Source organism: Amphiura filiformis, chromosome 10 (genome assembly GCF_039555335.1).
Source record: "Amphiura filiformis chromosome 10, Afil_fr2py, whole genome shotgun sequence".
In the NCBI taxonomy this organism is placed as follows: domain Eukaryota; kingdom Metazoa; phylum Echinodermata; class Ophiuroidea; order Amphilepidida; family Amphiuridae; genus Amphiura; species Amphiura filiformis.
The window spans coordinates 36,774,103-36,790,430 of record NC_092637.1 but is presented as its reverse complement, the minus strand read 5'-3'; the positions used below and the strand labels follow the sequence as shown (position 1 = coordinate 36,790,430).

At 37.0% G+C, this 16,328-nt stretch overlaps 1 protein-coding gene across 1 annotated transcript in view; it reads right to left on the bottom strand.

Moving 5' to 3' along the window:
- Window positions 1–10,980, bottom strand: part of LOC140161829 (carnosine synthase 1-like) — a 46,732-nt gene extending 35,752 nt beyond the window's left edge. The window contains exons 1-5 of the mRNA XM_072185125.1: window positions 10,050–10,980; window positions 9,436–9,638; window positions 1,371–1,535; window positions 729–909; window positions 16–254 (exon numbers count right to left, since the gene is read on the bottom strand). Coding sequence (XP_072041226.1) covers window positions 16–254; window positions 729–909; window positions 1,371–1,535; window positions 9,436–9,638; window positions 10,050–10,980 — 1,719 coding nt within the window. The remainder of the gene's footprint in view (window positions 1–15; window positions 255–728; window positions 910–1,370; window positions 1,536–9,435; window positions 9,639–10,049) is intronic.
- Window positions 10,981–16,328: the final 5,348 nt, after the last annotated feature.

The following is a 16,328-nucleotide window of genomic DNA, read 5'->3' as shown; positions in this document are numbered from 1 at the left end:
AAACACCCTTCTTACCTCCATCTCTGAGCCCCAATCCAAGAGGCCATGGGTGATGGCACTCGTGAAAAAGTTCACCAGGTAGGTCACACGTCTGGGTGGCGAGAACTCGTCAATGTACGTGAACCCGCCCCTGTGGAACGTGATGGCCTTGTGTACGTACATGCTATAAATGCCTGGGTGGTCCTTGGAGGGTTCCTTGGACACACAGGATTGTGAGAATATTAGGTGGATGCTGTCAGACACCTGCTGTCCACCTGTAAAATAGAGTTTTAGGTAGTCCCATTTTAAGACCTCAGTGATTTGCTCATCTGGAGGATCGTACAAATCATCAAAATTCAGATTAATTAGCATTATTGTTATAGATGTGCTAACATAGCCTGCTAGTGGTTAAGCTGAAAACATTTTACATGAATATATAATTTCTCTACGTAAGTACAGAAATTAGCTTCATGTATCTGAATGGGGCATCAACTTTGCCAAAACTGCTGTTTTCCTCGTTTTTATAATTTGGTGAACTTGTCAACAACATTTGAGCAGTTTTGAATTTGACCCACTGTATGACACTCCATATCTCAAAATGCGCAATGCTGAGAGAGGTCCAGTAAACATATTTTTGAAAGCGGTGGACTTGAAAATCTAAATTCATCGCAAACAAAACTATTTACACCAAAACAAACTTCTTGGCATAAATTACGATTGGCAACCGGACTATAGTGAAGTCAACTTACATTCCAGTAACATTCCAATGCATTCATAGGGTGTCGAGAGTACTGCTACGACGACTTGCTCTTTGTTAATGTTCCCTCTTGGCGTAGACGTCCGGTCGACTGTCTCTGGAAATCCTGTCTCGTAGAGGGTGTATTGAAGAGAGTTGTAAAACATCTCAACCTCTTGTTCAGGATTCTGTACCTATGTATTGTAAAACAAGTCACAATGTATGAAAGTTCTATGTAAGATTTGTAAGACAAACTTCCCAAAGCATTTGGCTTCGTTATGTGAATGATACTTTCATGTTAATCAATTAAGAGACTTGCTAGCAGTAGACCAGCTCTTGAACGCTTCGGCTATGTACGATACGAGGAGTGGAGTTTTAAACGTGCTCAAAGCAAAAACCAACATGTTAAAAACAGTGCGTTTATTATAAAACATTTTAGACTTAGTCTTTCGCAGGGTTACTACTACTGGGTATTACAATCATGCAAAAAGTAGAAATTCGAGAAAAACCGAGGGTGCCGCTGTGAGTAAATGGCAAATTATTGCTTCAGAGTAGATAAATTTAAAATTGTACTTGTTAATATTACATGTTGCAACTTTTTTGCAACATAAATTTCAAAGTCAGTCGCTTTAATACTATAGTAAATTAAACAAACCTGCTGTTTCTTTGTACTTGTGAAAGGGACGCCTAAGTTTACATGGGTTTCCCAGGCAATGTACGGTACATGGGTCACGGAGGCGGCACTCTGTTCGTCATCGCTCGTCTTGGTCTCTGGTGCGAGCACCGCTAGTTCCTTCACACCAAGCAGACTATCCTCCACCTAGGAAAAGATTAATATATACATTATCTAGCTTGAGAGAAACTTCTGGTTTAATATCTTTTTCCATTTGTTGTGTTGCGAAAATTGATAAAACATGTCCATATATCGACAAAGAAGACATAAGTAGACCAAATTAAAGTGACCATAACATACAGTTTTGTCACTTTAGATGGCTGAAATTGAAGCTGACAATAAAGAAAAATATTGAAAACTATGTTAAATGACAAAAAAGCTGCTTCAATCTAACAAAAACTGCTGCTTGTTAGCAAAGAAAAGATTAGACCAGATAAGAACTGTAATAAAATTGAATGTTTTTCTTTAAAATGCCCTATATGCAGAAATTGTCTGTATTAGAAAAAATGGCTTACTGAAAACGTAAAAACATGTTATGGAAATGGCATTTGGTAATTGAACATCAAGTGACAAAAAGTGGTTGGGTGTATGAGACAGAACTTAAAATTCAATTGATACAGATGAATTTTTTAAAGTTAAGATACATTTTTATTATTGGTCATCTTGCTTTGCACATTTGGTGTTGTTTACACATTTGGTGTTGTTTCAGTTACAATCTGTTAGCATAATCATATCGAGCTAATCTCCTAGGACGGATAAATACATAATTATTCTACACTTTTTTTTACCGTTTCTGTTTTATCAAATCTTATTTTGGTTCCGCGGTCCCCTACAAAAATCTTGAAAAGGTATCAATATACGATTTACCTTTAGTTATAGGTGACATGTCAATGTATAATGCCAAGTTTGAAGAAGCTACCATCTACAGAACCAATTTAGTTATAAGAGCAGAGGTAGGAACTTATTGAACGACCCCGCGCGTATTGTCCTTTTTTGCATGAAAATTACCAAAGTTCATGCATAATTAAGGTAACCACCCCTATTTCACCCAACATGCCCAAATCAGGGACATAGCCGGTTGTGGTGGAAATTCATGTAAATAAAAGCATCCAATATACCTTGTTAACGGTAGTCAGCATGTTGTCCTGAAAACCTTCCATTTTCAGCGATCGCGGTCGATGGGGATAATTCGTATGAACTGCTGCACGCACTACCACGATGTTCTCAATGCTCAGTATTATTCTGGAAAAACAACAACATTGCAAGTCCGTGACTCGGTCGACAGCTTCATCTCCGAGATTTACCTAATTGTTAATGAGATGTTGGTAATCTCCATGGTTGGTATCATATAATAGAAATTTGACATTCCAAACATTTCCGAAGAAATCGTGAAAAAACAATCGATTTGTGGTTACTACGCTATCGAAATTTCACACGTCCTTGGCAATTGTGGGTAACCTGGAAATTCACTTCGATGGAATCAGAACACTGCACAAACATTCTGTATGTTGTACTAACTCAACCCAGAAAGTATCGAAACGATTATAGATGGTCAGATATATCGGGAACTGAAATATATAGCAAAAACTTATTTCATGTATATAAAGCGCAGCTTTCTCCTGCGCATTTTGATACATCCTTTGTTGCTCTACGATATCATTTGGTCGAGTTATGGGCGCTTGAGTGGCTTCAAGTCGGATTTTGAAAGTTGCACTTAGCTCCTATTCAAGCGCCCATAACTCGACCAAATGATATCGTAGAGCAACAAAAGAGGTATCAAAATGCGCAGGAGAAAGCTGCGCTTTATATACATTAAATAAGTTTTTGCTATATATTTCAGTTCCCGATATATCTGACCATCTATAATCGTTTTGACTGCTAGTATGTATTTTGCTTGCTGTGTTTAAATATAGATTGATTGAACAATCAACGACTCATGGATACAGCATGGTCAATCATCTTTCTGATACAGACAGTATGGAGTATTACATGACATAGCAAATATATATAATAAATAATACAATAATACGCACCGTATTTATTATGCGCTAACAAGAATCTCGAAGCGCTGTACAAATCATTAACATGAAAACGATATGCAGCATCGCTATCGACAAAACATTAAGCGTTGCATGCATGCTTGAACTCGACCGTGTGCATGTACATTGAATCTGTGCATGCACAATTAGTATTAATTCACTACTCATTTTACCAATACGCATGGACATTTTGTTACGCCATTTTGATAGTTTTGAGAGCGGAGGCGGGAGACTTAGGCTAATGGATGTCTAGGTGCTAATCGTTACGAAGCTTCGATAAGCAATGCATTTCATTTACCAGAAAAAGTTGCTGCATGCCGTCAAAAATACAGTACCCAATACAGTGACGTATTACTAAACATAAAAACATGGTTTGGCAAATAACTAGTGTATTAAAATGTAATAAAACATGCCTTACGTTTGTATAATACTTTTTCTGCGTGTTCTCCATTATTGACCAGCATATTTAAAAATATTAAAATGGTAACTAGGTCAAAGACAGACCCCTGTGGTTTTATGGGGTAGGGTGGGGGCTTGGGGGGGGCACAATGACCATTATTCATCATTATATTATTAGTCATTGATAGATCGGCGCAACAGCGCCGTGACCTCGTGCCTGCAAGGCTGCACGACGTAGGGGTGTCTGAGGGGTGATGAGACCCCCTTTCGAAGTTAGAAACTTTTGCGAAATGATGACCTAATTGCAGTCATTAATCGGTGTACCATTGCACTGTTATATTTTAGTTTGAAAATCCTAAAATGGGTTAAATGAAAGCTCAAAGTCACGGTTGTTTGATGGGAGCATTTATTAGTTTTTCAAACAAAACATCACGTACAACCAAATTTTAGGCTAAAACAGCTAAAACCGATATCATGCTAATGTATACAGATGCTTTTGAGTCAATTTCAACCTTAATTTTCCCTCTTTTACAAAATAATTTACTTTTACAGCATTTTTAAAAGCTTTTTTGGATATAAAATGTATCTATTAATTACAAAATTGGTGGCGCTATTTAGTTTCTGGAAATTACTCTTCCAAGCTTAATACAAATAATTCCTTTTATTGTTTGATAAAACATGTTTATAAAATTTCCTTGTTGCTTGTTTCACCTATTCCAGCTATTTTAATGGCAGTATGAATCACTGCACGTACCCCTTGCAAATAAATAAATATGTACTTGACAGGGACTCAAACGCATTCACCAGAAGAATAAGGGAAGCCATCCAAATCCGCAAAAAGGGGCCAAAAGCAATCAACCGCGACGAAGGTATCGTCTCTCTCGATCACGTATACGATCCACTGCTCAAAACAAAAACAACATCACTTCCGGGAAATGTCAACAAGCCGTTTCGCGGGAAAAGCAGTGGACCAAGACACTTGTGATCAAGCCATCAGCCCAGATAGCGAAAGCTAAAGAAGTGTGTTTCTTTTTATTGGATTTGCCTAGCAAAATGTTTAATTATTTAATCTACAATCCTACAAAATGCATCTATTTACTGAAGCGCCATCTATAGTTTGTATTTAGTTAATAATGAAACCAATTCTATATACATCAAACAACCGTGAAGTGAAGCCATTCCTGGACAAGTTTTCACTCTATTATATATAGTGTTGGGTGTCCAAAGCAGAAGCAAAAAGGGATTTGGTTATCTATACACAGGGGATTGGAAAATATTGCAAAATGAAGGTCCAATTGAAGCCATTTGGTGCATCAATTTTGCACATTCTCTCAATGTCTATAATATATAGAGAAGTGATTATTTTTGTCGAAAAGGTGCCGCCCCGGTTCCGCCGCAGTTTATTCAGCAATGGGTGGCGTATTGACACGGTTGTTTGATGTGATCATTTATTACATTTTCTAACAAAACATTATATAATGTTGAATTCTAGACCTGGACAATACCAACAGGTATCACTTAGTAATATATACATATCATGTTCATCTTTTTTTGCTTTTTTGTGGTACTTTTTATTCTATAAACTGTATATTTGTGTGCAAATTGAGGGCGCTATTTACATCAGTCAAATAGTATAAGTTATTCCTTACATTTCATGATAAAAGGTTTGTTGAAAAATTCCTTGCTATTTGTTACTCTTTTTCCGATGTTGTAAAGATAAAAACACGATTTAAGATAAATAGCGTAATCAGGGTTCACCTTTTCTGACGTAGTTTTACATGCCATCAAACAACCGTGTTGACCGTCGACTCTGAAGACTATAGCTCCGTAACCGCTAAAATAGAAATCATATTTGGCACATCCAACATGTCCAAATTCAACATAAATCAAGAGAATAGAATAGAAAGCAAAATTATACTTCTACGCTACTCAAATTTGGTACACTCACCGGAGCGCTTTCATCGGGTCAACCGGCGTCTTCGGCGGATGTTATTGCTCTGAAGATTGTTGTTGCTAAAAGGTTTCAGTTAGATGAATTGGTCAGTGCATCGTGGTATGATAAATGTTTATAAATGTGTTTTTATTGTTATCATGGTTATCACCCATTTGCTGTTTTCTGTAATCATGGTGATCTTGAATGAGAAATACTAACAAGGTAAGACTGATCATAGTTTAATTAATTTATGGGTATTGGAATAATTCTGGTAGACCCTGCGCACAAGTATAACCCTAACTCTAAGCAACCCCAATTATAACCCTAACCCTAATCCTACCGTTTATAAACCTAACCCTAATCCTAACCCTAATTTAAATTTCAATTATAAGGGGCTGTCATTTTCTTTGGAGGGGGGGGGGTCATAAATATACTGGGGAGTGGGGGTCATAGAATTTTTAGACCAATTATAGGGGGTTATAATTTTTCAACACCCAAAATAGGGGGTATAGAATTATTAAGGGCTGGTGACTCAAACGTTTCGCGCGCTGTGCATGTATTCTTTTAATTTAACAATCAAAATGTGCACACAATCTTTCATTATATAATGCAAATATTTTGCGCGCCTTCTTTACACACACAATCAAATTTTAACGCACACCCCACACTTTCTTCGCTGTAAAGTTTTGATGCGCTCCACGCCTTTGTTCCGGCAATGAATAATTTGTCTTGAGTCTGTGTAGGTGGGGGTGGGTGGGTTGGGGGGGGGGGTCATAAAAAATTTCGACCAAAGATAGGGGGGTCTCAAAAAAAAAATTTGCCCGCGATAGGGGGGTCATAAATTTTTTTACTCCGGTCACCGACATATTCATGACCCCCCGCCGATGAAAATGACATCCCCCTAACCAAACCCTAACCCTAAAACACAGGGTGCACAGGGTAAACCAGAATTATACCTGGGTAATAATAATAATTCCTATTCATATTTTAGTCCAAGACACTATGTTTATCATCACCGTTCACCATCTTTATTAACCACTCCCGTTTACTAACTGCTCCTGTTTACTCTACTAGCTCCCGCTAGTTTTGAATAAAATAAACACACTATCTGTGGTCATCTTGTGACTCCCTACATTTTGGTCATCAAAAGTATTATGCCCCCATATTGTTCTTTCCGAAACTTTATGACCCCCCTGTATATTTGGGACCCCCCTTCCGAAGAAAATGATAGCCCCCTGAGGGGTATTTATGGGGCTCAAACTCAGTGACAACAAACCTCACAACCAGGGAAACATTTTGCAGGGGTCATGTCAAATCTTAGAAATGCTGCATTTTCTGGCCATATGTAAGGGGTACGGAGCTCAAACTCAGTGACAATAAACTTGATGACAAGAGTAACATTTTGGAATATTTTGCATGGATTAGGTCAAAGGTCAGCTGGGGTCAAATCTTCGAATTTCAATATCTGGACATCTGTAAGGGGTACGGGGCTCAATCTCGGTGACAACCTCATGAACAGGGGAACATGTTGGAACATTTTGCATGGGTCAGGTCAAAGGATATCATTCTGGGGCCAAATCTTAGAATTGCGTTATCTGGACATCTGTAAGAGGTACAGGGCTTCAAACTCGGTGACAACTCATGACCAGGGGGGAATTATTGAACATCTTGCAGGGGTCCGGTCAAGGTCATCTGGGTCAAATCTTAGATTTTCTGGACATCTGTGAGGAGTACAGGACTCAAAACTCGGTGACAACAAACCTCATGACCAGAGGAACATTTTTGGAACATTTTGCAGGGGTCAGATACCTCCACAACACCAACATGCCCCAGCTAGGTTTGTGGTCTATGACCACCATTTGCCACTAGTTTAAAGTTATTTTCTGTTTACCATTCACAAAGTGTTTGTGGCCGGTAGAGTGTTAATGTAGCTGGTCTATCAGAGTCACTATTCTGACATATTCTCAATATCAAATTTAAGGAAGTAGTATGGTGGTAAAGACTGTAGCCTCTTCATACTCTTGCCACAGGCCTCAGGTTTGAATTTCTCCCGGGAATAATTTCTTCAAATAATGATGTATATTTATACGTAGCGGTAAATGTAAATAGAAAGCAAAATTAAGGGACCGTTCACAAACACTTGTTAGTGGGGGCCTGATACAAAAATATTTAATCGCAAAAAAATTTCGGGCCCCCCTTTACAGACCTTAAAAATTTCAGGGCCCCCTTTTTGACATGAAAATTATGGGTCAACCCCATAGAAAAGCATATAAACTCAATTTTCCCAGGAAAAATTGTGGTCATTTTTTTCAGGGCCCCCTTAGGAGGGTCAAAACTTTTCAGCCCCCCCTTTTTTTGGAATCAGGCCCCCTAACAAGTGTTTGTGAACGGTCCTTAAACTTCTACGATTCTCAAATTTGGTACACTCACCGCTTTCTTCTTATTTTTGTGGTGGCAAAGAAGTATGTGGTGGAGCTAAAGTACTAATAGTACTATATTGTGACATCCCGGGTACATAAATTTTAATTGTGATATGTACACAACATATAGAGCGGGACTGGATGGTGTAAAATACATAGCCGATCCGGTATGGGTTCTTGCCTAAGGTTACCGGGTTGGCCTTCGTCATCTGATACGATCAAAGGGTGATAAACATTATAATAATTATAACACCTGCGTAGATCCTTGTCACTTGATTGGAGGAGTATGGGTCACGTGCCACTGGTTCAATAAATGATCCTGCATTGCTTATATCCCATACCATGAATTTTGTTCCATTCCATTCATACTGCAGTTACTGTCCGTTTTCCTATACACAATACACAGTGCTCTCATCATTGACGCGTGACCTTTACAAATGATGTATGTTGGGAGAATGGACACTTGCCTAGTTAACATGAAAAATAACCAGCCAATATTTTATTTATTCTCCAAAACTTCTAGCAAATATATTTCTCTAACATGACCTAAAATTACAGCTAGGTTAGATGTTCAGAAATGGTCGCACTTTTGTAAAATATGAGTGAGGGCAAGGCATAGCTAGCCAACTCCCCGTGTTAATTAAATGGAGATTTGACCGAAAATATTGGTATCGGACCGCTCACTTCTGAAGGATGCCACAAAAAAACGGTAAAAGCTACATTTAAATTATTCTAAATAGGTTCTAGAAAATAAAGTTTTGTAACATGTCCTAAATTTTTAGCTAATTTAGATGTTTGGAGAGGGTCGCACTTTTGTGTTTTAGGAAGGATATGTAAACGACAGATAACACCAAAAATATGGAGAAATTATTTCCAAACCGTGTTAAGTCAACAATCATTATGTTGCTCATTTTGAAGAATGCTGGTTAACAAAAAGCAGGTCTTTGTCTCATTTCGTGAACAATGGTACACATACCATTGTTTCCTTTTTCCTTTATAATCGGTTACCCAACTGAAGCTATAATACCAGCATTATTGCGATGTCGCACATTGAAAACAGACACTCGTGCACAACCAGAGAAGATCTGATTTAATCAGTTGAGCTGCTTCAATGAGTGTTATCTTGGTTTAATAGCTTTTAATGGGGTTTAAGTCCTGCAAAGGTCGAGATGAATTCTACTGTAGACATGACTGCATCATGTTTTGTATTTTGGCATACGTTTTGTTCCATTGCGCGACATATCATGCGTTCTCACAAGGCGACCGCCCTCTCTGGTCCAACAGCGTACAAGCTTTTCCGTCTGACATTTTCTCTTTTGTGACAACTTCATGGCCTTCCCTGTGTGACCATATGTTTTCGTACTTGAAAGTGGATATTTGATTTGTTTGATCTGCCAAAGAGCCTGGGCACAGATCTGTTGCAGATGGTGGTTGTCGGACATTGCCAATTTTTCTAGTGCTGAAATTGAATAAATATAGATGCTACGTTAAATAAATTAGCATTTCCACAAGAATACTTTCAATCAAATTAATAATGCTGATTCCATCTGATCTAAATACTGATTACGTTTTATTACCTGGAGAGATTTGATCATGTCTCACCTCCTTTTTCAACCAAATCGACGGTAATAACTCTTGTAGTGAGGGATCAACATTTAACCACAAATTGCCTCAGGCAAAACTCACTCCGGAACCAAATACCACACAAGGTCATTTTTATGTAACTCATTGACCCATTTGTGTTATATATTGCCTCTACCTTAATGACATCCTTGTGATCTGGTCAACTCATTGACAGATACGAACCTCAGGAGGGAATTCAATTTTTGATCAATTGTCAGCAGGTAGTGAAACATTTCACAATACCTACCTTTAAACGACGTCTGCAATATTAGACCTAGTTCCTTGGATATCTTTGTTTCTTCTATTAATGGCAAAGTCCACTGCAGCGCTTGCACAGCTTCACACTGCTCGTCTTCAGAGAAATCATTACCTAGCATTTGAGTGAACACAGGAATTGCGGTCGCGGCAGCGGGCAGTTTTGAGATTTGTATTTTGTTGGCATCATTGACGGCAAGCTTATTCAGTCCTCGTAGTAAGTCTAGTGCTGACAACTGTGTACCTGTTATTTCTAGTTCGCGATTATCTTCGTTGAAGATGGCATCTTGCAATAGTAAGAACAAATCAACGATTCCATCATCAGTGGTTTGAAGAAGGCTACTCTCCTCCTCCTCAATTATATAAGCGAGGATGAGAAGGGAATTTACTTTTATGACAATGTCTTCACTAATCAGATATCTTTTGAAGATGGAGATTGCGTTTGCTTCTCGATAAACACTGATGTTTTCGATACAATTGTGAATAGCGTTCAATAACATGACATGTATTGTTCTGATTGGCCCTGGGCATAGCTCTGAGTCCTGCCCGTACGTTTCCAGAGCTTGCAGCATCAATCCTATGCAGCTGACTTCTCCCAGCTCTTTCGAAACTTCAGGAGAAATATTTGTGATGTTGAGATACATTACAACGATGGAATAAATACACTCATATCCTTGGCCCTGTTTCTTTGTAATAAACCCCGACAGTGCTTCCCACAACTTTAGGAAAAGCGTACCCAAATTCAGTTTAGCAACATGTTTGGCAAGACCTTTCTCTTTATCAGGTACATTCCAAATGCTTAACAATATATCTGAAATATCGTCAGCAGCTTGTTCTGCGCCATCAGATGTCGTATAATCAGTACATTGTTGCAGGTACTGAATGTTTTTCGTTATTTTTGCTTTCAGCTCTTCTATAGACATTTTGCGGCTGGACTTGATAACCTGTCATATAAAATACAACATGACAAAAATGTTGTTAGTGTTAGAAGTATGCAAGGCTATTGAAGCACTTTCATTTTGATTGAGAACATATACTAATTTAATATTTTAAATATCTTCAGTTCGCAAACCCGAGAGCCATGTAATGTTAAACTGACGTTATTATGTATCCCGGACCCAAAATACAAGCAGTCATTTAACCACACCTATAATAACTGCACTTTGCGAATCGTAGTTTCAATGTAATATGGCTCACTTCTTACATTAGGTCCGGTATCATATATGTACAGTAGTAAATACTTCACAGATCTATAGTTATATACACGAAAGAGTGCCGGCTAAAAGATACATCGAAATCATAAAATATCTAAAACCAATTTAATATCTGCTTGCAATCAACCGCATTTTACATAAATGATCCTTTATCAAAGGGAAAACGGTGCTTTCATTATAAATAGACATCATATCTGATGAGAATATCGATATGAAATAATGATATCAATCAAAGTATTGAAGGTTATACGATGCAAAGGGCATGATCGAAAATCTGTAGGATCTATAGCTATACACGAAAGAGTGCAAAAAGAGACAACTAAATTGTAAAAGAAATTTTGATATCTGCTTGTAATCAACTGCATTTGGCATTTGGCTGAGCTGGGCACTAAAAATTATGAGAACAAAATAATAAACGCAATCAATTTAAGTTACAGGCACCATCAGTGATCCCCAAAAGGAGTAAAAATATTTATTTTTAAGAAACGTGAGGAAGCCATAACATTTTTTAAAATATGAAAAATATTGGCAAAAAGGAAGAAAACGGCAGTGTTGATAAATATGAAGCTCCATTCAGTTGTGTTTTAGCTACAAGTGTCCGTACGGACAAACTACTACAATTATGAATAAAATGTCGTGTTAGGAATATTTGCTTGCAGGGTATGTTAGCTGCACATCTATACTTACAAGAAATGAAAAAAGAATCTAATTTTCGATATTTTCCCACCTCGATTTTCACAAATCACTAATAATCACTCTAATTTTCAAGCCTCCGGTTTTATAAGATCACTTTCGTTGAAACCTTAATCAGTGGCGTAATTGAAATGATCAAAAACCTTCTACAGGTGTCATTTTCTTTGGGACTGGTGATGAATAATAGGCCAACTTGCCATTACCCCCACATGCGTCCACTGCTCGGTATGCCACTGATGATCTGATTTGATAATGTCCAACACTCCTTGGTTTCTTGGCAAAGGTAGAAATAAGCCGGACAGGGTTGTGAGTGCGCAATGCTATTTCTTACTCTCTTAGGTGCTAGTGAAGTTTTGATTTGAAGGTTGCTTTCTTGTCTGTTGAAATTATGTTATATGGAAGATCATTCCAGTCGACCACCGTCCGCGGATAAAAATGAGTACTTGGAGCAGTCTTTTCTGGTTTGTATTCTGTGAAATGTGAATTCATTGGTATAGCGGGATGGACGTGTCATCCAGCGCAGGATTTTGTATACCGGGATGGACAGGTGACCACGCAGAGCTTGATGTAACACCAACCAGCAGTCTTCTCCTTTTTCGTGTAAAGCTATTTCATGAGATAAAGTGGATCAGTGGCTGGGAAGTGACATGTCACGCATCCCCCAGATAGCAAAGCATAGTTGGCCCAACATATTGCTGGATGTCGGGCCAACGTTTGCGTGATGATGGTAATTTTACCTTTAGCCAACCATTTGCCAACGTTGATCCAATTATTGGCAAATAAGCCAAATGAGACAAAAATCGTGAAGAAAAAAAATCAAAAATATTAGTAGTGTATACTGTCCTTGGAATGAGTCTGATATTGCGTGGCTTTCTATTTTACAACGAACACAAATTGCCTAGGTTCATTTACTACTTGTCACTTACCTTAGTGTATCTACCGCCGGGACCGGTATTCGAACCAGGGACCTGAAGCTTTACCAATTGAGCTAACGGGGTTTCTATTTTTAAGTTAATGTAAGCAATATATTATCAGTATTATGATGGTCCAATGTCGGCATTCCGACCGTCATATTAAGGTTGGCATAACAACGTTGATTCAACCTCGGCGTATCGACCATCATTTTAAGGTTGGCAAGTAGATAGCTACTTCATCAATACCAATATCAGCAGAATGTATCTACTTCAGCAATGCCAACATGCCAATATCAGCAGTAGTTAGCTACTTCATCAATACCAATATCAGCAGTAGATATCCCAGCAAACACAAAACGTTTTCGACATCATTCGCAAAAGGTTAGAAAAGGTTGCCAGAAAACGTTTAAATGTCGGGTTATATAAAGGATACATAAAGGGTATAAAACGTTTTCATAACATTCAAAAACATTTGTCGATAACCTACTGCAAATATTCTAACATGATGTTATTTAAGTGTTGACAAAATATTCGGCAAAAATGTTTCCAAAAAATATTTTATAATAAAATTTTGAAAACATTTTGAAAATATTGTTGTAGTGTGTTTTCATACGTTATCTCAAGGACAATATTGTTCAAGGTTGCGCCGCAGGCTTACAAAGAAACAATAGCAATCAAGGTTGCGCCGCAGGCTTACAAAGAAACAATAGCAATCAAGGTTAAACTTTAAATTAACACCCGATAGAGGGCAGGGCCTGAAGAATGAGGGAAATTATGGGGTAAATATTTAACGGAATAAACTGCATAATCATATTATTTAGATTTATTCCGTTAAAAATCTTATTTTAACTTATCAAATTACTAGTTTTTATATTCTATGGTGTCAAATATTTATTCACAACGTTGTAAATACGTATTAAATACGATTAATAACAACAGAGGGCGCTATCACTTTTTCTCATAAACTGCCGCATATGATCAGTTTAAGATCATTTGTAAACTGACTATATACGGCAGTTTAGTTGGGAGACCACGTTGAGATAACAGTATATAGCTACTTCATCAATATCTATATCAACATTAGATAGCTACTTCATCAATACCCCTATCAGCAATATATAGTTATTTCATCAATACCATTATCAGCAGTAGATATCTACTTTATAAATACGAACATCAGCAGGAGATATCTTTTTCATCAATACCAATTTCAGCAGTAGATAGCTACTTCATCAATGCCAATATCGGCAGTAGATATCTACTTCATCAATACCAATATCAGCAGTAGATATCTATTTCATCAGTACAAATATCAGCGGTAGATATCTACTTCAACAGTGCCAAGATTAAGAGTAGATAGCTACTTCATAATAAGCAATACCAGCAGTATAAGCTACTTCATCAATACCACTATCAGCAGTATACAGGGTGTCCCAGAAAAAATTACCGGGCAAATAAATTTGGTCGTAAGTCGAAAAATAGACATCAGAATCCAAAAGTTTAAAAATCAGCATGTAGCCCATCTTATTTTGCATCTTATATGCCAATTTTACTGGAATCGGTTGACTAATCGCGAAGAACTAAGCGATTACATAACGCATGTGTCAATTCACTTCATTCCAAGTTTGAGAGAAAGATAATTCAGCACAATGCACACTAGTGGTTAAATTGTCAACGGGCTTCATATTTTGTTCTATTAAATCCTTTTCGTTCTTTTTAAACAACATGTTTCTTGAAAAACATTTAATTAGGTTTTGTTCAAATTTGAAAACCTGCTCGATATTGAAAATGAAAGCTTGCATGTAAGATAATGCTCGGTTGTAAATATCTTTTTTCGTTAATGTTAATATAAATGTTGCATAAAGAATTACTACATAAAGAATTCCAGCTGGCTTAACAATAATGTTTTCAGAATATTTCCAAGAAATTGTAATGCAAAGTTAAAATCTTTTAAAACTTCAACATTAACGTTGCGTGGTATCAAAAATCACACGTAAAGCTGTAAGCACTTGATCATTGTCATTCATTGTCATTCAGAAGACAGCTACTTCATCAATACCACTATTAGCAGTATATAGCTACTTAGCAGTAGATAGCTATTTCATCAATAACACTATCAGCAGTATATAGCTACCTCATCAATACAAATATCAGCATTAGATAGCTACTTTATCAATACCAATCTCAGCAGTAGATAACTACATTATCAATACCAATATCAGCAGTAAATATCTCCTTCATCAATACTAATTTCAGCACTAGATATCTACTTCATCAATATCAATCGTACCAATTAAAATACGACGATTTTGCACAAACTTAAGGGATGGGGTATGAGCGTTTGGACAGTATTTATTGTGGGACATTAGAGCACATCAGACATATCGAATTGCATTCTGAATACGAAGAATGTCCTTCTGATATCAAATAATTTAGATTTTTGAAATTCGCAATGAAATACACATTTGATTGCAAATGATTAAAAATTGATATTTTTAATATTTAACAGTATAAATAAACTTTTTAAATCTGATGATATGTACTTAAAATGTATGTAGGTGGGATGAAAAGCCGACGATCAATTGAAAATTTTTACCTTTCGTATTGAAGATATGGATTCCCCCCAAAACACCAAAAAAAATAAGGTCTTTTGGGGAAAAAATCCATATCTTCAATATAAAAGTTCAAAAGTTTCAATTGATCGTCGGCTTTTCCTCCCAGCTACATACACTTTCAGAATATATCATTAGATTGATAAAATTTACTGTTATATATCAAAAATGTGAAAAATATCAAATGTTAATAATTTGTCATGAAATTTGAATTATATCGTGAATTTCAAAAATGAAAATTATTTGATATCAGAAAGACATTCTTCGTATTCAGAATGCAATTCGATATGTCTCATGTCCCACAAAAAATACTGTCGAAACGCTCAAAACGCTCATTCCAGACTATGTGATGCGATCAAGCAAAATCAGTCGGAAATCGGAAATATTGATTTTGAGATATAGTCAAACAAAGGAAAAATTTCTTTTTGTTTCCTATTGTTTTAGAAACTCTTTAATTGCTCATATATTTGGAACTGGTTGTTCAATTTCAATGGGGTTTCTGCAAAATGCAGCTTTGTAAATGCTTTTTACTATCCTGTAAGAAACTGAAAATTTAATATTTCAGAGTTCTGACTATTTTTGCTTGATCGCATTGGGGCTGATTAAGGTAAGACGTAACAAAACAAAATTTCAGAATTACGACAGTTCCAGGTTTCTGACGCAGCCTGTCAAAAACTTGGAACTGTCAAAATTCCGGCAATGCGATAGTGGACACTGTCGTAATTCTTGAATTCCAAGACAATTTCAATGACAGGCTGCGTCAGAAACATGAACTGTCGAATTCCAGAATTTTGACAAATTCCTAGTTTTTGACAGGCTGCGTCAGAAACCTGGAATT